Source organism: Sander vitreus, chromosome 15, assembly GCF_031162955.1.
Source record: "Sander vitreus isolate 19-12246 chromosome 15, sanVit1, whole genome shotgun sequence".
Taxonomy (NCBI): domain Eukaryota; kingdom Metazoa; phylum Chordata; class Actinopteri; order Perciformes; family Percidae; genus Sander; species Sander vitreus.
The window spans coordinates 2,843,687-2,871,461 of record NC_135869.1 but is presented as its reverse complement, the minus strand read 5'-3'; the positions used below and the strand labels follow the sequence as shown (position 1 = coordinate 2,871,461).

General features: G+C 39.8%; 1 protein-coding gene and 1 non-coding gene across 4 annotated transcripts; both read right to left on the bottom strand.

The window, feature by feature from the left end:
* Window positions 1–739: 739 nt before the first annotated feature.
* Window positions 740–812, bottom strand: trnak-cuu (transfer RNA lysine (anticodon CUU)). The gene has a single exon. It is a non-coding gene; the product is annotated as a tRNA-Lys (tRNA).
* Window positions 813–2,104: 1,292 nt separating this feature from the next.
* copz2 (COPI coat complex subunit zeta 2) lies at window positions 2,105–26,017 on the bottom strand. Of its 3 annotated transcripts, none has more exons than XM_078268920.1 (10): window positions 25,906–26,017; window positions 18,494–18,562; window positions 16,369–16,420; window positions 15,323–15,414; window positions 13,648–13,703; window positions 10,988–11,065; window positions 10,672–10,723; window positions 7,572–7,610; window positions 5,818–5,850; window positions 2,105–3,326 (listed from the first exon to the last, which is right to left on the bottom strand). In XM_078268920.1, exons 1-10 carry the CDS (start codon window positions 25,915–25,917, stop codon window positions 3,279–3,281), a joined length of 531 nt encoding a protein of 176 aa, XP_078125046.1. In that variant the 5' UTR covers window positions 25,918–26,017; the 3' UTR covers window positions 2,105–3,278. The 3 variants fall into 3 exon arrangements, with proteins under 3 accessions (XP_078125046.1, XP_078125044.1, XP_078125045.1); XM_078268918.1 differs by having other exon boundaries at window positions 16,369–16,453; window positions 25,906–26,015; XM_078268919.1 differs by lacking the exon at window positions 5,818–5,850 and having other exon boundaries at window positions 16,369–16,453; window positions 25,906–26,015.
* Between the last annotated feature and the right edge of the window lie 1,758 nt (window positions 26,018–27,775).

The following is a 27,775-nucleotide window of genomic DNA, read 5'->3' as shown; positions in this document are numbered from 1 at the left end:
GGCGGGCTGGACTCACTGGTGACGGTGGCAGAGAGGAGGACACTGGACATTACTGACAATGCCAGCCACCCCCTGCACACCGTCATCAGCAACCAAAGGAGCCTGTTCAGTGGAAGGCTGCACCTTCCCAAGTGTAGGACCAACAGACTCAAGAACTCCTTTGTCCCTCATGCCATCATACTCTACAACTCCTCACTCGGGGGGAGGAGGAAATAGGGTAAAGAGGACAGAACAGAACAGGAAGGAAGGGAAGGAGTGGTAGCCACTCACTCATTCACCGTGCAATTACTTAATAATCTACTCACATACATACCTGGACATAACTGCTCTTAACTGCTAATTTATGCTAATTTATTCACTGTATACTGCCATACACAGTCCTATATATAAATATATATATATATATATATGTGTGTGTGTATGTATATGTTTATCTTTATTTATCTGTAGTTAATTGTTTTTTTTACTTTTTGTTTACTTCCTATATTTAGCTAAAAGTTTATTGTTATTCTTATTCTTATATGTATTTTCTATACAAGTGTTTTTTTAAGGTGCTGAAATCTGCTGCTGGAAATCTAATTTCCTTGCGGGAGTCATCCCAAAAAGATCAATATAGAGAAGTCTAGGTCTCTTGGGAAAGCACACAGCGGTCTAGAGTTACTGGAACAGTCCTCAAGGGCAAGTGTTAAGGGTCTGTGTCGTAATATTGTCTTTCATGTGCGTATCAATCAAAAGCGTGCGCCCAACGTGGGGCTCGAACCCACGACCCTGAGATTAAGAGTCTCATGCTCTACCGACTGAGCTAGCCGGGCTGTGGACCACAACCCATCGGGGGCAGTGTTCAGAGAATCCATTCAATGCGATCCATTTTTTGTTCCAGGATATTGACGGCCCTACTCTGCCTCTGATTGGCTTAACCTGGTATTGTACCCTAACGCTAACCAATCTCACTCCATCAGAAGCAGAAAAGGGCGGGTCATGCCCTCGCCATCCTGGTAAACGCAAATTTGCAAACGAAAGCAGGCAAAAAGAAATTGTTAGAGGATATGTGGGTAGTTACTTGTTCCCACTTGACCAGCTTGGATACGATAAAAGTAACGATAAGTTAAGATAAATTAAGTAAAATAAATTATCGTCTTGAGTTTCTAGCCTGTTTATAACTTCCCATATCGGACTGAACATGGAATAACATGCCTATAGGCCTAACGTTACTGTCTGACAAATAAACCACACGTTGTAAAAACGTGGAAAAAAAGCTGCTGAACTGAAATAAATTCGATCCAGATTAAAAAATGATCACATGCCATCATGTAACATAGGCTACTGTAGTGACGGGTTGATTCAAATTAGGCTATCAATTATAGTTATATAGAGCCTAATGATTCCATCAGAACCTCAAAATGGTAGGCTATGCAACCGACAGAAATACCTTTTTAAAACAAAGATTGATAGAGGACCTCTATTTTAAAATACTTATATAATATACTTATATAATTTATATTAACAGAAGGCCTATTTAATGATAATAATGCGTCCATTAGAATGATTTAAATGTGGAATGTTCCAGCTGATAGCCAATCAGCAGAGACCTCTGGTAATAAAAAGGCAGAGCGCTTGCGCACACACCAGGGTGTTCAACTCACACGTTACAGTTTTAAAAAAAAAACGTGTCGATACGTTTTGTCTGGGCTGAACGTGGCCCCGATTTCATGTAGGCCTATTTCGGGCTCTCACGGGTCAGTTGGAGGAGGAAGAGGCAGCCAACCAATCACATTACTCCGGAATAAAACCAGAACGAACCATTGGCTGTGGGGGCAGAGTCACGTGCCTGCTGACGTCGCACGGTTTGTACCAATAGCATCCCTAGCCACACCCACGACTCTCTGAGTCGTCTTTAATGTAATGCAGCTCATTAGTATTTACTAGGGTCGTAGATCTGACTGCTGATTGGATGATAGAGCACAGGGGTAAAATGAACTATACTTTTAAACATTATCACTCTGTCTTAAAGTCTTGGATTAAGAATAAATAAAAAAAAAAAAAAATGAAAACAAAATGAATAAATAACGTTGGAGTAACATCAGGAATAAGAAGACACTCTGAATCCAGGACAAATGTTTTATTATCAGTCTTAAAAACGGACAGACAAAACTCCCATCAGACAAAAAAAAAAAAAAAGAAATCTTTGGCTTTTTTTCTTCTTTTCAACTAAGAAAATATTTAATATCTATTAAATATCTATAAAGATTAATATCTTGAACTCTCACAAAATAGACATTCTTTATAACTCTGTCCACAAAAGGTCCCTTTGATCAATTCTATGTACAGATATTAATTGACCTTCATCCACTTTAGGGAAAATAAAGGGTTTTACTGACAGTGCAAAAGTAACATTTGTTGAGTTTCATTAGGGATCATTATATTCTTCAGTCTTTAAATAAGCTTTACAAAACACATGCACCAGTAATGCACAGCAACAAACTGTATTAAACTGAGCAATTCAGTGCACAAATGATGTCCGTGTCCGTGTGTGTGTCCGTGTGTGTGTGTGTGTGTGTGTTTAACACCACCCAAATTTCATGGTTCAAACACAATTTTCTTCGATATTCCGTTTATTGGCTTGAATTTGCAGATGTTTGCTGCAGACGGGTTTTTTTTCTTTGTTTTTGTCTATTGTTATTTTTTTATATATTTTTTTAGATTATCCTTAGACTTATATGACTGTGTATTTCCTAAAATAGATTACCAGATTTTTTTTTTTAGCATTTGTAACATTTTGGCGGAAAAGTTCTTCACGTATAAAATGGTGTCATTTCTTTTTTATTATTATTAGTATTTTAAATAGCTGAAATAAATCCTACAGTCAAATTCGGTTAAAGTGAAATAAAAATAAAAGCAGTAGATTATCGATCACCAATCAGGCTTCCAGTATTTTAACCGATTACTTTGGTGTATTAACGGTCCTTTACACACAGCTGGATATTGAGACCTGAGTCTTTGCTTCTTTTTTTCATTTCCTGATGTCATTAGGCCTGTTAAATGACAAACCTATGAACTAACATGCACTCTCGAACCAAATAAATAAATGACATGTCACACACACAATGTAACAAAATGCCATAACTCATAGAAAGAAAATCCTATCACTGGCTAGCACTATTGGCCAACAGGCTTGTAACGGCCTTCCCTTTAGTCTGTTACTATAATAAAAAATAGCTTTGGGACTAAATATTTTTATCTAGAGCTTTCATGAGAATCCTAAATGTGTCTGGTCCGAGTCATTTCAGAATGGACCATTTGATCTGCTCTTTGGCCGACTGCAGAACCTGGAAAACATAAAGAAAGAGCAAAATAAAGATATGTAATATATGACGTGATGAAGTAAAAACAGATTTCCAATAAATGAATAAAGTATAAGTCAAAAAATACAAAACAGGGTTCAGATTTCTTTTTCACACACCACAAAAATTCTACTTGCCCAAAGTCAGTTTTTACTGGCCCAGAAAAACATCAGGGAAAAAGTTTTTAAAAACAAAACATCAAAAAAAAAAAAAGAAAAAAAAGAAAAAGAAAAAGAAAAGAAAGAACACCGGAAAAAAAAACAAAAAAACATCAAATGTTGAAAAAAATAAAAAAGGGAAAAAACGTCCTGGGCCATCAGGCAACCCTTATTGTTGAGCCCTGATAGCTTTGTAAATAAAGATTATTATTGACTAAAATCCCCTAAACCTCAAATATAATGGAGTAAAATATGAGGCCTAATAATAACAATAATTACTAATAAAACCTGGTTCTTGTTTGCATGCTCAGCTTAAGTGAGAGAAGCTGAAATAAATGTTTGTTTACCTTCTTGTTTTTTTCTGTGATGATCATTTTGATGATGAAAATATGTTTGGAGTCAATGCAGTAAGAACTTGTATAGTGTCGCAGTACCACTGTTCACCCACTAGATGTCAGACCGAGCACACTGGAGTTCCATGTTGAAAGAGTACAATATGGAATGCCATTTTATTCAATATTAAATAAATAAATAAATAAATAAATAAATAAATAAATAAATAAATAAATAAATAAATAAATAAAATAATAAATGTGCCTATGAGATGCCTTCTGAAATAAATAATTGAGGCAAAAATATAAGATAATATATATTAGTCTGAGGCGGTGAGAAAGCTACGCCCCTTCATTTAAATATAAGAAGTGGAAATAAATAGAGAGGGTAATAAATGTGACATTATGAAATAAAAGTCACCAGAAATAAATAAATGTGGACTTATGAAATACATCATGTAAAACCTATTTACTTACTGAACTATATTGACTCATTTATATTTACATTTAACTATATATTTTATTGCCTCATTTGTTTTGTTTTAGGATGTATTTCATAGGCATATTTATTTATTCATTCATTTATTTAATATTTAATGAAACAGCATTCCATAGTACAACAGGAGTAGGAACTGTAATATACAGGTTTTACCAAAGAATTATTATTTTTTCTTTTTTTTCTTTGGGTTTGTCTAACACAACACAACATATATATTTGTGAAATGTTGACAGGAACGGTTTCATTCCCACAGCAAAGTATGTAAAATGGCGGACAGACTTTTGACAAGGCAGGACAAACAGCCAATGGTCACCGAGGAAAAAATATCACTCACATCTAAAACATGAGGTCGAGTTCATAATTAATTGTTATTATTATTATTATTATTATTATTATTATTATTGATAATAATAATGTGTTTTCTTTTTGTTTTCTCCCTCTTGGTCTTTTCATGGTCAATATTACTTTCCACTGTTTGTGCCCTCCTCAATTCTCAACCAAGGTTGAGTTCCTCATTTTAACAGCAGGGGGCACATGGCGCTCAGAGAATATTCACTCCAGTGTGGGATCCTGGGAAATGCAGTCATATCGGACCCATTCAGAGTTCTTCTGCTGCTTTACTTGGTTTAGTGCCACTTAACGTACACAGTGTTTTATAGTATCCTTTTTGTGCATTATGGGTACACTTAGTTGTGACACTAATGTAATGTCCTTTAAGTGTATTACATTACTACTTCAGGGAAACACCACAGATTACATGAAAGACTGTAACATGTTGAGTGTAGCCTCGTGGTGAGTCATGTTTCAGGATAATATAAGATATAAATCAATTGAGAAGTCAAGCTTGGAACTTGTTATTTCTACAGTACAGTAAACAGGAAAAGTCTTAATCTTGATCAGTATCTGTAGCACACCTGGGCTTTTATTTGATGTTTTAATGTAATAATGTGTGTATGTAATAAATAAATAAATAAATCCATTTCCCTGACAATTTAAAAACTTCAAAAACCTTTGACAGGCTCCAGTATTGACTATTGGCATGGGCCCGTTACCGGTTTCAAGGTATACCGCGGTTTGAAAAAGTCACGTTTTCAAAAAGTCAGTTTCAAAACCATAACATTTTCCATCATACTGTTTCTGCGGTATGAGCTGTTTTGTTTTTTTACGAGTCGTCAAGGACAGAAAGATCAGTTTATAAATCCCTCTCCCTGCAGTGTGCACTGTTTTAAATTAAATACATTGTGTTCAATGGGAAAAAGTTATTTGCTTTTTACCCAGACATTTCAAAATAATACATTTTATAGCTGTAATTGCAATACCGCAATACCGTGAAACCGCAATATTTGGGCTGAAGGTTATTATACCGACAGATGCCAGCCCATGCCTTACTTACTATATAATGTTATGGTAGAGTATGATCAGTGTGGTATGCAGTGCTGCAATGGAATAATCTGTGTAGTGGTGCAGTGAAGTTAGTAGAGACTTACGTTAGTGGTCAGAGCCAGTTTCTCTGTTATGTGCTGTCAGGGTTAAAGCAACAGAAAAGAGCCTGAGTGTATACACAGACACACACACACACACACACACACACACACACACACACACACACACACACACACACACACACACACACACACACGCTTCTACAAGCAACCACAGAAACATGTCCATGCACCTGTTCATTACTGCACACAAGCAGGAAGCAGCTAAAGCATATAAGCGTATCAGAAAAAGAAAAAAGAAAAGTGATGGCATGCTTTTAAAATGAATCAAATGTTTACGGCAGAAGAGTTCTCTGATCAGCGACGTAGTTTTACATCTGTCCCGTGTTTAGAGAGCTGCAGTGCTTTAGAGGGAGTTAATCCATTTATTTATCCATCAATCCATTCATTCACAGTTGAGCCTGTTAGTGCTGTCCGGTGCTTTGGAGCTGAAGCCAAGTTAGCTGCTACCTCAACATGAGTGGGGAGCGAAAGCCATAGAAATAGAACGAGAGTAGAACGGACCATTCCAAGTCATATCAACGCAGTAGAATGGTCAGAACGGCGGCCATTTTGATTTGTACCGTTGCCATTGCAAAGAACTGACCATTGTAGCGGGCTAAATCATTCTATTTCTATGGCTAAAGGGTTAGCATGCAGCCTGGTGAAATTACAGACAGATGTCAAACTGCTACTAATCATTCTGTCAGAGAAAAGTCAGCAGTCTGCCATGACATCACGTCGGTGTGTTTATCTGATTGGACAGAGAGTATACTAGAAGCTAATGGTATCAGAGAGAAGCAGCTGGAAGATGTACATGATAATAACAGTATAGATATGAGGTAAACATGCAGTGTATGCAGCCAGCATTGTGTGTCTGTATGAGTGGCTGAGTATTTATGTGTATGTATAACTATATCTGCATGTATCTGTGAGTTTATGTTTGTGTTAAATGTAAAGTTTGTTATTTGTTCCATTACTGCTTTTGTCTCTTAACTTAATACACAACTAAACACTATCTATCCAACACACATGCAGGGTTAAAGGAATAGTTCGACATTTTGGGAAACCCCAAACGTGGCAAGCTGTTTCCACCTGTTTCCAGTGTTTGTGCTAAGCTAAGCTAACAAGCTGGCCGTATGTCCATATTTTCCCTGTTGGGGTTCTGATTCACAATAATAACCAGCTCGCTCTACATCATCATTACACAGCTACTTACACAGAAAGTCTATATTTTAATCACATCACTGATTTAAATAATATTTTATTGGCGTCTGTATTTGATGACGTTGCCCACTCTACCTCCGAGCCGTAGCCACCCCTTCTCTGTTTGCACTGACCGTATAATGCAGTAATTGACCAATCAGAATCGAGTAATCAACAAAGCCTGTAATAAAGTATAGACACATGGTTCCTAGCGTTGTGCAGGAACACTGATCTAGTTAGTAGTTGATGTTTGTAATTGCATTTAAAGAATTCTTTTTACGTTTTTTGTAAAATTGGTCAAACGCTGACGCCACGTGAAGTGATCACAAACCGCAGATGTCTAAACACATGACAACTTCCCACTTTTGACATAGATGAGACGTTAAAAGACAAAATACCTGTTGACCTTGTTGCTGGGAAACGTAAGGTGCATAAAGTATTGCTATCTACAATATGTGTGTCTCTGTATATGTGTGTATCTGCATGTTTGTATAACTGCACTTACTATACGTGTGTATGCGTGTACACATTCTGTGTAAGTGTGTGTGCGTTACCTGGGCCACGCTTTGTTCAGATAATGGGTTTTCATCCGCCTGTAAAACAAAATAGCATCATTGTGTGTACAAGTGAAAAATGCAAAGTCATGCAAATCTACTTACACACACACACACACACACACACACAAACAATACAAAAGCAGAGCACTGCAGATGCCACTGGATGGGTGAAAACACCATTACATACTGTAGATGAGTGACATTCAAAGCTGGTTAACAGCTCAGCCAATCACATGTCATATTAGAATTTATAGCCATGCTAGTGGCTTTAGGGTTGGTAATGTTGGTCTGTCTGTCAGTCCTGACCACTTTGGTCTAAATTGAAAAATCTGGACAACTATTGGATGGATTGCCATTAGGGATGTCACAATACCCGACATTTAGTAGACTATACTTCTGGACCCACAGCCGGCTGCTTCGAAGCCTGGCATCCCCACACAGCTAGCAATGTAATGTCTCTCATGAGTTCACCTGGAACTCCCTCTTAAACAGCAATGCTGAGTTAAGTCTGTTTCTCTCTGCCGTTTTTTCACATAGAACTGACCTTATAGAGGTCCGCTGTAACAAGCGCTAACGTTAGCTAATGTCAGCTATCGTAGCTAATGTTGGGTTCTATGTGAAAAACAACGGCAAAGAGAAACAGACTTATTTGCGGTTTGGGAGTTCCAGGTGAACTCGTGAAAGCTGTTCCCGTAGATATACGGTAAAGCCATAAAAGCTTACCTTTACACTTTTACTGCGGTCAAGCCATCACGGTGTGCACACAGAGATGAGGGGCTGTTCAACTAGTGTTCTTCCGAGTAGATAGATAGCCCCAAAAATTCTCTATAACTAAAGAGCGCATTTCACGCTGCCCCAACGGTATGCAGTGTTTCCTCCATGTTGATTTTACGGTGGCGGCCGCCACGGTAAAATTTCTGCCGCCACGGTATCAGAAATAGGGCAGACGCAGAGCAGGGTTTCCGCTATGTACACCGCGCACCGCCGCTCCTTCAGCTGTTGAAAAGTCATAAAGTCGTAATTACACCACTCTGCAGAGCCGTCTGCTCTACTGAACTCAAGCGAACTGTCATCCGCTCTCGCTCCCCTTTAGGGTGAGCAACTGGAACAGTGACATGACGTCATCAGGAAGTCATGGCAACCAAATAAATAACAGGGCGAATACACTTGTCGGCGAATACACTTGTCAGTTGTCACTCAATCTTAGGCAAAGTGACAAACAGCGACGGACGGCGCGACATGAAATCCGCACTCACGCGGGTCCCGTGAAATATGACAGCTACAGTTTATTGGAAAATAGCATTGTGGACACTGAAGTTGATGAATTTACTGTTTATCAGACCCCAGATGAGACAAGAAGCTAACGTTAGCGAACGCTGTGGTCCCTCTGCCTGTGACTCCCCGCTGCAGGAGACGCTGTATTCCTCCGACACGCTGTATTAACGTTACTGTTTTAAAACCGTTTTCCAGGTTAGTGGCGGTGCATACCTCTCAAAACCAACATGAAAAATGTAGTAATGTTCAGTCAGCATTTTGTTTTGTTGTTAAATTGTGTAAAATGAGCAGTGACGTTAAATCACCGGTTTCAGATAACGGCACCCTACACTACCGTCTATTTGCTGGATGGTTTCAAGGTTAACGGTCGGTAGTTAACATTAGCAGATAAGCCCGTTGACAGCGACGTTATTGTTCATATTTTGGCACAATGTTTCTGACCGTAGTAGTAGTCATAGTGACTGAAAGTGTGATGTGAGATGCTAAAAAGAAACTACACGCTGTTTTTAGGTAACGTTACTTTTTGACGTTCAACACCCCAACCACCCCACCGCTGCTAAAAAAAAGTCTAGAGGAAACACTGGGTATGAAATGGTACAAACTTCCGTCTCCTGTGGACACTGCCTCATTTGAAAAATGTCATGTGGATGGATGAAAAGTTATCTTAGCCTAATGTTTTTATATTTTCTGTCTGTTAAGAGGCAGAAAGACACTCTAAAACTTGCCCCGACCACTGCCGTTTTAGCTCAGGGGACGCTTGTAGTACGTAGCTGCAGCTTCTCCGTGTTACCTGCACTGATTCGGGTTGGGGTTTTTTCTATCGAAAGTACTCGCGTAGCTATAGCGATCAAGATTAACGTAAAAATTGGCCGGAATTCTCCTTTAAGGGTTATGAGATGCACCTAATGTGGTGACAGTGTTGATGCCTGCCTTGACTGTTGAAAATGACACGTGTATCGATGTGATATAGCATCTACCATTCTTCCATGCTGGTAGGTGTTTTTCTTCGGCATTTAACGGCAGACTAGAACACATTTAGGTGTAGGTGCTGCCCCCCTCAGGTCCGGAAGAATTGCATTCCCGGTACCTGCAGTATCTAAAGGAGTACCATCAGGTCTTCAGGATTTTGGAATTGATTTGGTACCAAAGTATCGGTTTTCGTGACATCCCTAAATTCCATGACATTTTGCACAGGCATTCCTGGTCCCCAGAGGATACAGTAAAATTACTTTTGTGATCCCCTGCCCTGACTTTTCCTCTAGTGCCACCAGCTGGTCAAAGTTTTAATATATAGAAAAAAGCCAGCCTCATTTTTTAAGCCTCTCTGTTAGTCAGCATGCTCTATCACCATGCATTTACCTCATCTGTCTCGCCCATCCCTCCTTTGTTCCTCCACTGTCTCTGTCTCACTCGCATTCATTCATTCATTCTCTCTCTTTACTTCACTATCTTTCTCTTCATCTCTCTCTCCCTCACCCTCTGTCTGTCTGCTTACAGCAGCTGGCTCTTGACTGTTTCTCCCTCTACGTTACCGGTGATGTAATCAAACAGGACGAAGCCATAGGCTGGCTCTGACATTAGCTGACACCAATCAGAAGAAGAGAGACAGGAAGAAGGAGAGAGAGAAAGGTAAAGCATGTAAGAGTAGGCAAGAAGCTGTGGGAGGCTACAGGATGAGTCTTTACGCTCTCATTCTCTCAGGCCAAACAGCTGCTTTATCATATAACATTTGTTGGGGTTTTTTTTGTCACTTGACTTTCCAATTATGAATCAAATCAATGAACAGATTGTTATGATTGGTTGTTGTTGACAGTCATCTTACCCTGTAGTTGACCTTCTGTAGGACCTGCTGGGGGTCACTCTCCAGAATCACTCTGGCAACAGGACAAAAAAGCAACCAATTAAGACCAACCGAGTACAGCTCAAGCAAGAAATGGGGTATTTGTGGCATTTTATAGACTAAACAGTTATTTTAAAAAATGAATAACAGATTAATAGACACTAACAATGAGTGGCAGTGAGTGCATATGTAAACTAGTTAGAATGTAGTGTAAATTGAACCAAAGTTTGTGTTACAGTTGATCTTTAGAATATTGTTCTGATCCTCTAATCAGCTGAAGACATTATTTCTCTCTTACCCTCCATCAATGATTTCATCCACAACCAGAAACACTCCTTCCATGTTGTCTAGTAAACACCTCCGCTCCACATTTTTCCTGCAGAAAAACAAAAACAACAATCCTGTCCTTAAAAGTCCTATGACATGCTGCTTTTTGGATGCTTTTATATAGGCCTTAGTGGTCCCCTAAGACTGTATCTGAAGTCTCTTTTATATAGACCTTAGTGGTCCCCTAATACTGTATCTGAAATCTCTTTTATATAGGCCTTAGTGGTTCTCTAATACTGTATCTGAAGTCTCTTTTATATAGGCCTTAGTGGTCCCCTAATACTGTATCTGAAGTCTCTTTTATATAGGCCTTAGTGGTCCCCTAATACTGTATCTGAAGTCTCTTTTATATAGGCCTTAGTGGTCCCCTAATACTGTATCTGAAGTCTCTTTTATATAGACCTTAGTGGTCCCCTAAGACTGTATCTGAAGTCTCTTTTATATAGGCCTTAGTGGTCCCCTAATACTGTATCTGAAGTCTCTTTTATATAGACCTTAGTGGTCCCCTAAGACTGTATCTGAAGTCTCTTTTATATAGACCTTAGTGGTCCCCTAATACTGTATCTGAAATCTCTTTCCCGAAATTCAGCCTTGGTGCAGAATTACAGCCACTAGAGCCAGTCCCACAATGAGCTTTCCTTAGGATGTGCCATTTCTGTGTCTGTAGCTTTAAATGCTATTGAGGAGGAGAGAGGGGGGGGCAAGGTGGAGGGTGGGAGTGTGGCCTTGACCAGCTTGCGACCACGGTTGTAGCTCTATTTTCTCACGGGCGGGCCAAATTCTCTGGGTAGGTGTGGGCGGCAGGCAAAGAAGAGAAAGAGGAGGTAACCTTTCCCCTTATGACGACATAAAGGGAAGAGTCCAGATCGGCCCATCTGAGCTTTAATTTTCTCAAAGGCAGAGCAGGATACCCAGGGCTCGGTTTACACCTATCACCATTTCTAGCTACTGGGGGACCATAGGCAGGCTGGGAGAACTCATATTAATGTTAAAAAACCTCAAAGTGAAATTATTCATGCCATGGGACCTTTTATACTCTGACTCTCGCATAATTGCAATTTCACATGACTTTACATTTTTTTTAAAGGAACAGTTGGACATTTTGGGGAATGCAGTGATTTGTTCTCTTGGCTCGAATTAGACAGGAAGATTGATGCTGGAGCAAGGAAACAGTTAGCTTAGCTTTAGTCTATATAGACAATGTTTCAATTCCAGGATTGTTCAGATGCCGCTGGAAATCCCACCGGATTTCCCTCTTTTTAGACCGGATGGCCGTCTTCTGCTTTCTTAGTATTGTAATTCTAAACTCCAGTGGATTTCTGAGGACTATGGTTAACTGCTCCTCAGATCTCTGCAGGGTAAATCCAGACAGCTAGCTAGACTATCTGACCAATCTGAGTTTTCTGTTGCACGACTAAAACAACTTTTGAACGTACACAAGTTCCTTCCCGGGGCTATTTTGCAGCGGCACCGTTGCTCCTTGCGGAGGTTAGCGCCGCCCATGACAATTGTGATTGTTTTTTTTAAAAATGCCAATAAACCAGAGGACGTGTTTCTCCATTCCCGGAATGCTGTGTGGACTAGCCAGACCCTCCTCCACAGAGCTGTAGAGGAAGGTCTGGCAATGCGAGACTAGCCTAGCTTAGACTGAAAGCTAGCCTGACTCGCCTCTAAAGATTACTTCAACTTTGGACAGAGCCAGACTAGCTGTTACCCCCTACTTTCAGTATTTATGCTAAGTTAGGCTAATCACATTCTGGCTCTTCTGACACTTTCAGAAGGAGTATTTCCCAAAATGTCGAACTGTTCCTTTACTATCACTCCATCCATCATGTATTCCAACAGCCTAAGTTTTAATTCAAATGTAGAGTCTAATTTAACAGCACACAACAACACATGTTTTATTTGTAAGAAGACTTAATAAGACATAATGAACAGGCCTTCAACAGCTTCACTGATTTGACACTGTAACGCTAAGATCTGGACATTTACATATTGCACTGTGCAACAAGAAAAGCCTATAATGTATCGTACCATATAATAATATAATGTCTCAATGTCTCTGTCGCTCACACTCTGCATTACAACTGCATTGGTTCCCATAGCAACCACATCCGCCGGTGTTTGGCTGATAATGTTGCAGTCAACAATGAGGCATCCTGGTGTGACACACACACACACACACACACACACACACGGCTTTGCAAACTAATCTTGGTGCAAATGTTAAATAAATATGTAAAAATGAGGACTCTGTCATTGTGTTGTCATTCAGCTGCCTTGTTTGTCAAACTGTATTTTTCAAATGAAATCACGATTCCCTTTCAGGTAAAAAATACACACGGCTGTATTTTAAATTCAACATGGAGTCTTATTATCTCCCCGAGAGGCTCTGGTGGAGGGATGGCAGCGTCAGTGTGGATTACCATTAGCAGTGATGATGCTGAGGCTACAGTACATGCTTTAAAATGCTTCAATATAATGATACCGCATGTGCATGGAGAAAAGTCACTCCAGCAACATAACTGAAGCTGCCAGACATCAGGAGAGCAAGGATGTGATTTTCTGCGTTAGGCCTGCCCTTTCATTTTGTATTTTCTTCGATGCAATATACTCAGTGAGAGAACATACCTGAGGATCTGACTGAGGGACTCAAAGAGGCAGTTCAGTACTGACATCAGCATCAGCTACAGAGAGAGAAAGAAAAAGAGCATGCGATTTCAAAGGTGCATTTATCTGTTTGTTTTATAGTCACTTGGAAGCCCAGTCTGTATACACATCTAGCATACGCAGAGCAATATTATCATTCATTTAATAGCATTAACAACTGTCTGCATTCAATAATTTTTTGGGCCATCTGGGGGGCAGCGGAACAAACTGACATATTATTACTTTTTAAAAGTTAGGGCTAACATGCTAGCACACTCATTTTAGCTCTGTTTTGGTCTCCACCAATTTCGGAGGTCAATCTCTGTCTCTTTAGCTGCAAAATGCTCCACTATGTTCACCAGCTCGTCTCTAACTGCGTTTGTCTGATTGAGCGTTTTTATACTTTTACAGTATTTATACAGCACCTCAACCTGCTTTATAAATTAAAAAAAGACACTGAAAACTCACATTTTTAAAATATGGGACCTTTAACAGGTGAAGCTGATAAGTGTTTTTGCATGAAATCTAGAAAAGCCCTACCTCTTTTCTCATTTAGCTATATTTAGCATCACTGTCAAACTATTTAATCCCCCTAATCTCATGTAGTGAGAGCATTTCTTCAGACTCACATAGGGGGAAGAAAATACTCTGACTAACACCACCTTCAAGATCTCCAGGCATCCTTTTGATTGCCTATGAGTTTATAAATGCCTTTTGCGTTAATAATTGAAGTTTATCAGTTGGAACTTTTCGGACCAACTTTTAAGCTTGAGATCTCCACACTGTAAAACAAAAATCCCTTAAATACCCATGACTAAAACTTAATTTACCCCAGAATATGCACCAAGCACCTCCATCTGATTCTAAATAAAGGAGTGTTATGGTAAAGAGAATGCATCTGTCCATGAATTTTACAAACTTTCATTCCAAAAGCACTTAATTACCTACTTAGATTGGCTTTTCCCTTAATTTGCAGATTCATTTAAAATGTTTCGCATTAATTATCATTTTAAGGCTGTACTGTGGTTTACATTTGGGTTCTGACATTTTCAGGTGTTTGTTGATGTTATTCTAAGGGATTCTTACTCATTATTCACGTACTTAATAGGTTTACTTATATTTGGGGTAAATGAATTAATGAATTAAAATATTTAAATATATTGAGTTGTTTTAATGGGGTTTCTACGTAGATCTGGATGCAATTCATTTTAACCCTAAAAAAAGATCAGTTTACAAAATGACAGTATAGGTACTGCTTAAGTCATACCTTAAAAGGACCTTAGATTTTAAAGTGTTGGATGGATTTCATGCTCAAATCATTTCAGGGGTCTTTAATCTGTAAAATGATATTGTTCAAATTCAGGCAAAACAAAGCAGCTCCCAAAATGGGACACAAATTAAGGATTAGGCTGGTGATGACCTATTTATTTTTCTTATTGTCCAAAAACAGTACTTTATTTTGACTCAATCCCACATCACACACCGTTTGGCTGCACCAAATGTGTATTAATCCACTGCTGAAAATAGTCCCCGACAAGTATTACACCATTTCTTCCAGTTTGAGTACCATTACAAGGACCAGCTGTTTTAGCCCCCCCAAAAAAATCTGCAGATGAACAAAATACTGTTTTGGCAGAGAAAGCTAAATTCATCGTACCTCGTTCTCCTGAGCACTTCCCACCACATAGAAGAAGAGATCTATACTGCTCTTATAGACGATGGTCATCCCCTCCAGGAAAGCAATCTCATCTACAGAGAGCAGAAGGAGAGAATGACGGGTTCAGGATATTATTCACATAATGACTTTATTTATTTGATTTCACTTTTCAAAACATAATCAACAAGTACTTTTAATAGAACAGCAGCCAATAGAAAATGACAACGATTTATAGCGGGGCTTCATTCATTCAGGAACAGTGTTCAGGGAGGCTAGAGGAAAAGGGAAAAAAAGATGGGAAAAGATGAGCAGAAAAGAGAAGAAGAAAAAATAGGGAGAGGGAATGAATGACACAAGGAGAGCGGAATGGGGAGGGAGGTGTAGGAAGGAAATATATGATAGGAGAGAAGAAAAAGATATAAAATGATGAGAGGGAGGAAGGTGATGAGGGAAAAGAAGTAAAAGAAAGTGGGTAGAAGTTGAACGAGGAAGGAGGGAGGGTATGGAGATGAGGAAGGGTGAGATAAACAGAGGGAGTGGAGGGATGCTTTAAGGAAGGGAAGAGCAGGATAAAAGGAGGATGAGGTGGGAGGGAAGGAGAGAGGATATAGCATGACATGGGAGAAGAAAGAGAAGAAAGAAGAGGAATGAAGGAGGAGTTCAGAACAAAAGGAATAGGTGGGTGATAAGGAGGCCAGGGGCAGAGACTCAGGTATCAATCCAACTTCCCCTGAAAATGAAACCTTTTCTGCAGTGCAGAAAAGTGTCCACCAGGTTTCTCTGAACAGCCAGACAAACGTCCTGTTGGTTTCAAAGTTAACAGAAAATCCTAAAGGGACATTTTCCTAGATTTTTGTAAGGGTTTACACTAACATAGTACTTATTTAGCTATACATGGCCTATGATATCATGTACAAGTGTTGGGCTACTGGGCGGCAGAATGTGTAACAGGTGACATTGGAGACGTGTGTGAGTGTTCAGTACAATACACAGGGAGGGCCACATCCAGCAGACACAATAACAGAAACCGGCAGAGAGGAACTTACTGTCTGCTTTGTGTGTCTTGTTGAAAACGTTCATCTCAAAGTTCTTCTGTTCCTTCATGGAGGGGTAAAGATCAGGGTCATAGTACTGAAACAGACACATACGAAAACAGGGAATGAACTTTGGCACTAACGCTGCTGGGTTATGGGTATCATTTCCTTTGGGGCTATTCATACTAAACATGTAGGAACTGATGGTACTGTAAGGAGGTGTGGATAAGTATCCTCTAAATGTAGGAGGGGACCATGTCTGTAGGTTTGGACGTTTTAGTCCATTAAAGTTATAAAGCGTCTAAAGCATCTAAAAATCAGATGCGGTTTTTGATACTTTGTATGGTCAGCACTTATTCAGCAATAGACCTCAACAGTGTGGTTCCGGAAGTGGAAATCCCATTCATTTTCTCTCTTTTTTCTCAGGATTTTGATTAATTCAATTCAATTTTAGCCATAATGTCTAAACCAGTAGTGTCAAACTCAATTTCATTAAGGGCCACACTGGAAAATGAGAATCACATCAAGGGCCAGACTTACTGTAGAGTTTATTGACATGCTTTTATTTCGAGTTTCGATTAAAGGAACACGACAACTTATTGGGACTTTAGCTTATTCACCGTAACCCCCAGAGTTAGATAAGTCCATACATACCCTTCTCATCTCTGTGTGTGTTGTAACTCTGTCTGACGCCCCCAGTGCTAGCTAAGACTAGCACAGATCCTGGAGGTAACCGGCTCCAACTAGCCTACTGCTCCGAATAAGTGACAAAATAACGCCAACATGTTCCTATTTACGTGTTGTGATTTGTATAGTCACAGGGTGTTACCTCCAGACTTGTCTTACTCTGGGGGTTACGGTGAATAAGCTAAAGTCCCAATAAGTCGGCGTGTTCCTTTTAAATCAAATATCTTTGACTCTATTATTGCATGTGTTATAAAGTATTCTAACTTGCAGTTTGGTCGACATAAAACCCTAAAAAAAGTCTGCAAAAAAGTTCCATAGCGGGCACCCGGGTGGCTCAGTTGGTGGAGCGCCCTCCCATATGAGGAGGTTTATTCCTTGACGCAGACGCCCAGGGTTTGAAGCCGACCTGTGGCGAGTTCATGCATGTCTTTCCACTCTCTCTCCCCTTTCATGTCTGAGCTGTCCTGGTGAATAAAGGTGGAAATGCCCAAAAAACAATCTTAAAAAAAAAAAAATAGTTCCTTAGCAATCGCCAAAAGCGTCAGCAAATGTGACAAAAACTAGGTGGCCCAAAATTTATTTAAAATTATTTTAACGAAAGTTAGTTTTACAGTATAATAACCTTACTGTAAATGTAATTAACTTAAACGAAAGTTTCTGCTCCTCTAGAAGCCACAAGTCTGTATGAAATCAACCTTGTTTTATTCGCGATGTCATGGAGAAATACTACACTACCCACAATCCTAAGCGTAACAGTGACGTCTCTGATTGGTGGAGCTCGCTCGCTGTTTGTTGTTCACCACACCCACAAACTAGGTTGGCTTGGTTCCAGACTTAAAACTCTTTATACAAGCATTGTCTGGATCGTCGATGGAGCAATTCAATGGGGAAAGTCACTTCCGGAACCAGAGCTGTTCGAAGAGCGGGCGGTCATGGTTGAGCTCTATAGCCATTCAATGTGTTTCATTCATTGATTCAGCAATTATCTCTTTAGTTCTCATTGTAAGTGGCGGAGTCCGCCGTTCTGATGCTGGATTAAATTGCCTTCACACGCAGGAGGGAATCACAGGAAACAATGCAGCAGTGTTACTGCTTGGAAATTAATCTTCGCCTCACTGTTTACTATTCACTCTCTTACAACTCAGCGGGACATGAGGGTGGCATCAATCTTCTCATCTAACTCTTGGCAAGAAAGCAAATAAGCATTTTTCACAGAATAGTGAACAATTATTTTAAGAGGATTCATACAACCCCCTCTCATAGGGCTTTTCAAATTTGAAACAAACATTGAAGTCTGGGGAGGGAATCCATATGATGGACACTTTAAGGGTTTGAGGACTACAAACAAATTAACTTTGACAGAAGAAATAAATGGATTACCTAACTGACGCAAGTCTGGGGTGATGTGCAATTAATGGGCTGAAACACTGGTATGGTCCTTTAACATTACCTTTGACAGAAGTCTGTTGCCATCATTGTCAAGAATGAAAACAGCTTTCACTGTATAGAGGGAAGGTTCCTGCAACAATAAACAGGGAGAACATCTTAAATATTTTAGCTTTGCTGAGTCACATCAGGAAATCATCTTGGACCAAGCGAGGTCTATTTGATAATGCCAGAGCTACAGTCAAAGCCATTCATCCTACACCTGACCAGTGTGTTGTATCAACCTTTATTATCCAGATACAGTCTGCTTTTCCAGCAACACCCTGTACACACATTAGACGCCCAGTCCAACCAGTTTCTACGTTGGCGGTTTTATCTCTGTAGACATTTGTGATTTTGTTTTGTTTTGTCATCCATCTTTGTTTTGGACTTTGTCTAGATGTGAAAATGACAAAAGACATCCATTCTTCCTGCTCATCCATCCATCCATCCATCCATCCATCGAAGAGTTTTCAGACCCGGGACAAAGTTCTGTTATGCACTGACTAGCATAGATTCACAGTCAGAGTGTATCACAGAACTTAGACCAGAAACTTACAACATCCACTGTTACCATGGTTACAGCAGGATGAAGATGACGATGAGGACGGAGACGCATTTGGATCAACCGCCTTTCGTTTCAGGCAATATATTGGTCTGATATTGGCTGAACTGAAATCTCTTTTTATGATATGAGAAATACTTTTTCTATTTCCTAATTAGTGCTAAACACAAAGAACAGCTGAGGCGGATGGGAATGTAATTAGTTTGGCAGGTATTTGGACAAACTGAAATCTTGATCTGATGATGGAGCTAGAAAAAATCAAAAGATCGCCAATCTGTGAACCACCAAAGTGATGAACTAACAGACCAACACCGTGGTTGCACCACTTGGTGGCTAAACATTCCAATATGTCTCCTAATGGGAGGGATTATTCAGTGGTCAGAATTTTAACCAATCCACTTTTGATGAAATGTGAAAATGACTTCTCTTGGGACTGACTGGCTCAACAGTTTTCTTCATTATTGTCTCGGTACAAAAGGTATCACTTGTTTTATGCAAGAGAGGAGCATTGCTGATGCAGCAGAAGAGGATCCAAGCCATCTCACGGACACACCTATCCTTTTTCTAGGGCTGCAACTAACGATTGTTTTGATTGTCGATTAATCGGTCCATTACTTTCTCGATTAATGGATTAGTTGTTTGGTCTATAAAATGTCAATCAGTGCTTCCCAAAGCCAAGGGTGACGTCCTCAAATGGCTTGTTTTGTCCACAACTCAAAGATATTTAGCTTACTGTCATAGAGGAATGAAGAAACTAGAAAATATTCAGCTGGAATGAGAAAAAAAACAACTCAAAATGATTATGAAAATAGTTGCCGATTAATTTAATAGTTGACAACTAATCGATTCATCTTTGCAGCTCTACATTTTTCATAATCTAAGTTGTCATATACAGTACACTAAACCCACAGAGCCTACAGGTTTGCATTTCCCGCTGTATACAGTGATATGCAGACCTAGATTTGTTAGACCATGAAGGTTGTGTGTGAAGGCCTTCCTGCATTACAATGGACACTTATTGTCCTCCTCTGAGAGTGGGGCCTGCATACTTTACCTTCCCTACTATAACATTCAACATTATTAAATAGCATTTCGATCATGTTTCAGGTCGACCGTATTCCATACCTAACCTGTTTTACTCTTCACTAAGGGCGTTTTCACACCTATAGTTAGTTTGCTTTGGTCCAAATCAGTTGATGAGTTTGTAAACTTCCAAGCGTACCAAAATGCGTCATTACAAACCACACAAGAACGTTCACCCCGCTTGTTGGTTGGATGTGTCTGGGGCGTGAGCAAGAAAGTAAATACAGGAAGAAGGTCCTGTATGGACTAGTGCATATTTCTGATTGCATCTCCATGGTCAAACCAGCTCCTTTCATTTAGACATTGTTTTGCGAGCGACGTCACTACGTCTGCTCTGGTCTATGAGCCTTCGCTTTGCTCGGCCTGCGTCTGTCTCCAACTTCAGCGGCAACTGGTTTGACCACTGAGATGCGAGTGACGGACGGCGAGCTTGACTGCAGTCATCTTCTGTGAGAGAAACACTGCAAGCTGCTACAGTTTGCTGCTCTGCCGCATCGCAGATTGCTAAGCACACCTAACTACAGGAGACAATGGCTCAGACTTGCGGAGTGTATGTAGTCATAGTGCGTTCCATTTGTACTCGGAACTCCGATTTTCCGAGGTCAAAGTCAGAAGCAAGCACCCTGACCTCGGATTTCCGAGCTTGGAACTCGGGCAACCACCGAGTACCCGACGCTAAAAATCCAACATGGCTGCTCCGTGCATCAACAGCCATGAAAGCTGTAGTAACATACAGTTATAAGCACTTCTGTGTTATTTGTGTCTCACTAAATCAGTTGTACACGCAGTGCTGTCCAACTTCTATCTGTTGACACGTTATTACGCTGATTGTATGCACAAAAAAACAGGGCAATGCGTTATTATAAACTGGCATTGCTAACAATGGCTAACCTGGCTAGAGCTAATGAAAACAAAGAAAACCCAACTTGTAAATGGAACGCATTCAACTCGGGCGTTTCGAGGTCGGATCACGTTCTCACCACAAACGAACAGCTCCAGAGCTGATTGAAAGCGAATCGAGACCACCTCATCAAGCAGGTCTCAGTACGTTTGTTTGGTCCGCTTTTGGTGTGCAACTCGAGTGCGACTGCCGCGTTCTCACCTGTCCAAACGAACCGCACCAGCGGGGCAAACAAACTCTAGTGCGATTCAACCGAAGTTAACGAGGCAGGGGTGAAAGCAACCTAAATGGTTTGTATAATAGCATGCTAAGTTCCAACAAGCAGTTAGCCGGTCTAAATCTTACTTGTTAGTGTGGTGCAACATGTTTTCATTCAGTCAACACTTACTGTACTCTATAAACTAGTCTACGTTTCAAGTTCCAAACTGCTGGAGCAACCAGCTGCTGATCCCTGGTCCTGCCCTGTCTTCAGGGGAGAGGCTCTTTACATAATTTACACACCTACTCACTAAAATGGCTTACTTGAGATCAACAGATTATTGGCTAACATATAATATTGTAAATGTCAGATAGTTGGGAATAATTGCGGAAATAAGAGGGGACTGCCTATTGTTCGGAGGTATGACTTCTCTGCAAAATGAAACTAACACAAAGAACTGATAATCATTTAGTCAATTGTACAACAACAGCCTCAGCCTGAGTTTAGAGAGATAATAAGAAAATAAATGTAAAAAGAGAAGCTTTTTTTGACTCACTGTAAGTCTCTCTGGATCAACATAACAAGCTACATGCCTAAAATGTAAAAATCATTATGTTTGGTTTAAACATAATGATTTTCTCTGCAGTGTATGTTTAGAAGTAGGTCATGGACAAAACCAGAAGACCAATTTAGATGTCTGGAGACAGACAAACTCAAAAAAACAAATCTTGCAATTGGCCGTTTCCTAAGCTGCCATTTTGATTTCCTTTTTGATTTTTTTACCACATTATAGACACGATATACAAATGGGACATTCAAGGCATTTAGCTGATAGTGTGATAAAGAATAAGTGACAGTAGCTGAGACCTGTTTCCATAAAAAGCACATGATGCAATAAAAAGCCTTTCAGGCTAACATTTTTTGCTTCTACTGTATCTGCTTGCTAAACAGAACCAGATCACTTACAGTTATTCTATTTAAAAATGATTTACGGCACAAAACAGGAAGAAGCATTTTTCTTTCAGAGCCAATGGAGAAAAATAAATGTCTGTGAAGACATTTTGGAAAATGTGCTTATTTGAAGAAGACGTTTTCCACTCTTCTCTCTGTATGGTAAAGCCGATTAGCTACGTTTGGCACAAAGACTGGAAACAGTTAGCAGTAAAACAGCTAAATGTCTTTTTTATAGTTTGGTTTTTGAACAGATTAACCAAACAAGACTCAACATGTTAAATAGTGAGCTTTAGAGATGTTGGTAGGTAGATTCTGTTTCCCCTGTTTTCAGTCTTTGTGCTAAGCTAAGCTAAGCTAAGCTAAACGGCTACTTGCTGAGCCTGAATATTTACCGGACAGTGACGAGACTGGTATTAATTTCCCAAAATGTCAAACTTTAGTTTGACAAACACACTACAAACAAAAGTTCTCCAAGGGTCGGCTACTTTAATGGAAAATATACTGCAAGGACTATATGTGATTATTTCTATGACTCAACAGTTTTTCTTTGTTTAATATTCTTTTCTGAGAACAATTGTTTCTAGGATTAGCATTGTGGTTACTCCCAAACATGGAAAACTGTAGAATCCTCACATCTGTATCAACACCAAATCTAATTAAATGTGACCATTATTTGCCTTTTGCGGTCTTTTCTAGCTATGAATGTAAAGTAAGTGATCTACTGTATGAATTGAGAGACAGGGAGTAGATTCATTCCTCAATATACTGAGCACTATAGTTGATGTGGGGATAAAATCTTTCAAATGAACTTTGTAGGGGTGTTGAAATTAATCATTGCATCGATGCGGACCTAGACTGTTCCGCATCGATGCAGGGACAGACCATAATCAATTATTGCCTACTGATGTTACTTGTTGATTTTCTATGGCCGCTGCTTTTTTAGTTTTTGCATTTTGTCTGTTGTCTGCTGTGTTCAGACTCCGTTACATTCAGGAAGTGTTTCACATATAGACTGCTTGAATTTGTTGATGAAAACCATGTGTAGCAATATATAATAATATTGAGGAAGTGAGGCCTTGTGATGCATCGTGACGTGTCGGGACATTGAATCGATTGGAATCGTTGACAGGATAATCGTAATCGAATCGTGAGAGCAGTGAAGACTTTTCCTTTTTTAATGATCTTGCTTTGGATATTGGTAGCATTATGACATCCCATCATTTTATGCACCACATTGCTACAGTCGTGTCTGTCAGTAGTACAGGCTTTCCTCTATTTTTGTGTTTCATTTATTTATTTTTGTATTCATTTCCTTTTCTTTCCTATTTTTTTTTTTTATGTATTACTACACTATTTGTGGTCAGCATATTTTTCAACTGAACAACAAACGGGGAAAAAAGCAGAAGTCTGCAGAAATAACCCCTACTCATGTCACCGGGGTTATCTTGGATTTAGAAACTATACATTAATAACAGGAAGCCTACATTACAAACTTGGTGTGTTTTGACCTGTTTTTTGATCCGCCTCTTAACTTTGCGGACATGCAACCCTATATTGCTGAAGTACTCCTTTAAAGTGACATTTTGAATGAATGACTTTGACTTGTAATGGAATATTTGCAAGTGGTCACAAGCAAGGATCTGAGAAAGATACATATACGCCAAAAAGCTTCACAGATTTGTAATACAAGCAAGAGAGTGAGAAAGAGCAAATCATTTACTTTAGTAAAAGTATCAATAACACATTGTGAAAATAATCTGTGACAAGTAAAAGTCCTGCATCCAAAAAAAGTAGCCTACCTGTTGACTGGTAGAAAAATGTGCTTGAAGTATTTTTATATAGTATCACATAATAATTATGGATAGACCGATTATCCATGTTTTGGGCAGTTTGCAGATTATCTGTATCTGCGTTTTATTTGCCTGATAACTGATATAGTTAATGAATTAAAAAAAGTGTTCCTCTACAGCTCTGTCTGTCTCTCTGCTTCGGTTTCACTCAGCACTGAGTCTGACTTAATGTCCCGCCCACAACACTGTCTGTCTGACTATCTTTTATTGGGTATTATGTTGAAAGTTTCTCATTTATTAAATAATTGCTTAAAGCATTTAAACAAAGTTGTGTGTTGGAGTGTGTGACATTCTAAAATCTTTATTTTGACATAAAGCTTTTCATTTTCACTGTATATGCATATCGGTTCCAAATATCGGCTATCGGTTTCAATAACTACTAATAATAAGTATCGGCATTGAAAAAACAGTATTGGTCGATCCCTAATCATAATAATACACTTTATTTAGCACCTTTAAAAACACATTTACAAAAATACTTTACAATAAAAACAGAACACATTATGCTAATGGGTCTTTGGTTATTGTTAGCTTATGCATTTCTGTCTGAGTAAAATTGTACTGTTGTAGTTGGTCTGTGGAGCTAGTTTTGAAGTACTGTTAAGTACTGTTAGATAGTTTAATCTGTGTATCATATTTAAAAGATGATCATGTGTTATGTATGTAAAATATACATCTGTAAAGTAACTAGTAATGTGTCCGAGTAAAAACTAAACCTTCCCTTTAAAATGAAGTGAAGTACAGTAGAAGTGGCATCATGGATGTACTCAAGTAACGTACTGTACAGTTACATACATGTTCAATGGAAATACATAAGTCAAGCAAGTCAAGGACCTTAGAGTACAATCTTTCCCACAGTAGTGGAGTGGAAGTGGCATTAAATGGAAGTACTCAAAGTACTTAAGTAAGTAGTAAATGTAGGCTACTTTACCAGCACTGAGAAAGAGTGAAGCAGAAAGAATGAGATAGAGACATTGACACAAATAATTGGAGTAAATGTGAGAAAAGATAGAGATTAGAGAGAGAGAGAATAAAGGGTGCGCAAGGCAAACGAGGAGAGAGAGAGAGAGAGAGAGAGAGAGAGAGAGAGAGAGAGAGAGAGAGAGAGAGAGAGAGAGAGAACGGTGGACGTGGCACCTACTCTGCTCTACACGTCAACCGATCTGTGCACATATGCTCAACACAAGCAGACATTTAAACACACACACACAGACACACACACACAGACACACACACACAGACAGACACAGACACAGACACACACACACACACACACACACACACACACACACACACTTTAACTCTAGGCTGTTCCTCGTGTGATATAGAGGATTGTTGTTCCTGCAGGAACTAAAGCTTTGGCTTATAGTTATGTCCTGTTGCGCTCTGCACTGGGCATTGCGTTTATAAGTGGATAACAGCTGAGGCTCACCCAGTCTATTGTATGGAGTTAAGTTAACAAGCTAATAAGTTGTCGCACTGTGACTAACACAGACAAACTGTAGCTACTATTTTTTTTTTTACACAGCATAGCAGGACAAATACTGTGGCGTTTAGAGCGCTGGCTGCACGTGAACCACTGTGATCAGGTCAGGCCTGCGCGTGCATAATCACATATCAGGATCCCACTTACATTCATGGATTACAGCGCAAATCAAACCCGTTTCTGATTTATGAACAGTCTGCACCCAGCCCCACTCCTCCCCCTCCCCCTCCCTCTCCCTCTCCCTCTCCAGTAATGCCCAACACCAAAACTGCCATAATGCAACAAATGTCCCGCGCGCGATAAAAGCTGTACAAAAAAACACAAACTACCGAGCACATTACACCCCTCCTACACCAAACTAAAGGTGTCGGAGCCCGGTGAAACGGCGGAGAGGCTCACCAGAGAGTCCATCGCTGCTGCTGCCGCCGCCGCCGCCGTGCTCGCTCGCAGCTCACTCGGTGTGTTGACGTGGACAGCTCTGAGCTGTCACACCGTTTTTTTTCTTTTACGGAGCCGCCCGGGCGCGAGCCCGCTCCCGCAGCAGCCAACCGGATAAAAACCACAGGAGACTGTACAGCAGAGCGCGCTCCCGAATGTCTCCAGCTTCTCGCTCTCTGGCCTTTCACAATAAAAGTCTTTGTGCTCCTTCGGAGGCTATGATTAACAGGTCACCGTATGTTCTTGATGTTAAATGATAAGGCTGCGATTTTCTTTATTTTTTTTACATTTTCAACAAATTCCATAAAAAGATCTAAATCAACAATGTATCCAAACCTGATAGCCAATTAGCCTATTAATAGGCTATTATTAAAAATGCATCAGTAAGTCACACTACTACATTGAGTGACATGTTGACCTGTAGTTTATTTTTGATTTAACCCCACATATAGCCTACCTGTCATAAATGCTCACCAGTGTGAATTAATCTGCACTATTTCTTCCTGTATTAAAGATTTATGTCTTCAGTAGGAACCAATGGCTTTGGGTGATGGGTCCAAGAGCCACAGACCGGGTAGGGAAATCAGAGGGTATTGAGAGACGGTGTTGGTCTTGTCATGGAAGTTGTTGACAATAAGGAACATATTGAATAAAATCAGCCTTATAGTTTTAATAAGAAAAAATGGCTAGTGGCGTGCAAAGACTGGGGAATAGGGGCCTTCTCTGCATGCAGAGGGTTAGGGTGCCAGCAGCCTGCATAGGATGCACATGTAGCACGCACAATACTCATTCATCTTAAAGTACAAATCACTCTTTCCAATACAAAATGCTAATAAGAACATGTTTTGTCTCCTCTTACAGCTGGTTTGAGCAAGAAACAGACTTACAATAACTACACACGTATTAGAAAGTGGGATGCTGAGTAATAAGTAATGGAACTCTGTTGAACAGAAATCCCCTTGAAAAGTGCTGCACTCCATGGTTTGGGTGAGGTGTTCGGTCAAGTTATGGTAAAAGTCCCAAAGATTAGTGGTTGGGGTTGTGGTAACGTTGGATTAAGGTTTAACAGCACAGAAGAGACAGGCTTGGTCTTACAATACATACCGATGGAGAAGTAGACTTTGGCACCAACACCGTACTCCACTTAAGTTTCAATTTGCTTCCAGGTCACAACAGAGTGGCATTGAGCTAACCAGAGAGGCATTTGGGCTAATAAGGAAGCACCTGGATCACAGATGGATCAGGAAAACCCTTGACCTATTGGTCACTTGGTTTGACAAAAGGCTCATTTGGGGGTTATATAGGGCGACAAGGAAGCATCCTGCTTAAAGGGACTTTACAGCAATTTATTGCACTCCTATAAAATTGGGGGACATGCAACATAATTGTTGAAGACAAATGGTCAACATCAAAGGCTGTATAGGCTGTGATGTCTTGACTACACCAGTAGTTCAGATTATTTTGTTCTTGGTCTGACCAATGAAAAAAAGATACAGATGCATTGTTTCACACACAGTCACCTTCACTGAAATGATGGTTACCAAATGGTGTTGCTTATACAAATCACTTATAAGATTGCTTACTCCTCGACAGTCAACGATCAGCAGATGGATTTATTAGTAAGCTTTTGATTTCATGCTAAAATCACATACACCTTTCTACTCTCACATAGTCCTGGGGTTGGTCTGTTTTGCTTTCACACCACCAACCGTACCGAGTTTAACTGACGGCTTTCACAGCAACCTAAATGAACCGAAACAAACAGGTTAGGGACATTCTAGTCTGTATCCTCGACGTTCCACTTCCGGGATTGCTGCGGTGCCGCAGGAAA

Bases quoted from the DNA above. Each gene is read 5' to 3' on its own strand.
- copz2 (XM_078268918.1), bottom strand. The intron at 15,415-16,368 runs GTAAGTTCCTCT...TGCTCTCTGTAG, and splicing joins CAAGACACACAAAGCAGACA to ATGAGATTGCTTTCCTGGAG. The intron at 10,724-10,987 runs GTAAGAGAGAAA...TCCTGTTGCCAG, and splicing joins GATGAAATCATTGATGGAGG to AGTGATTCTGGAGAGTGACC.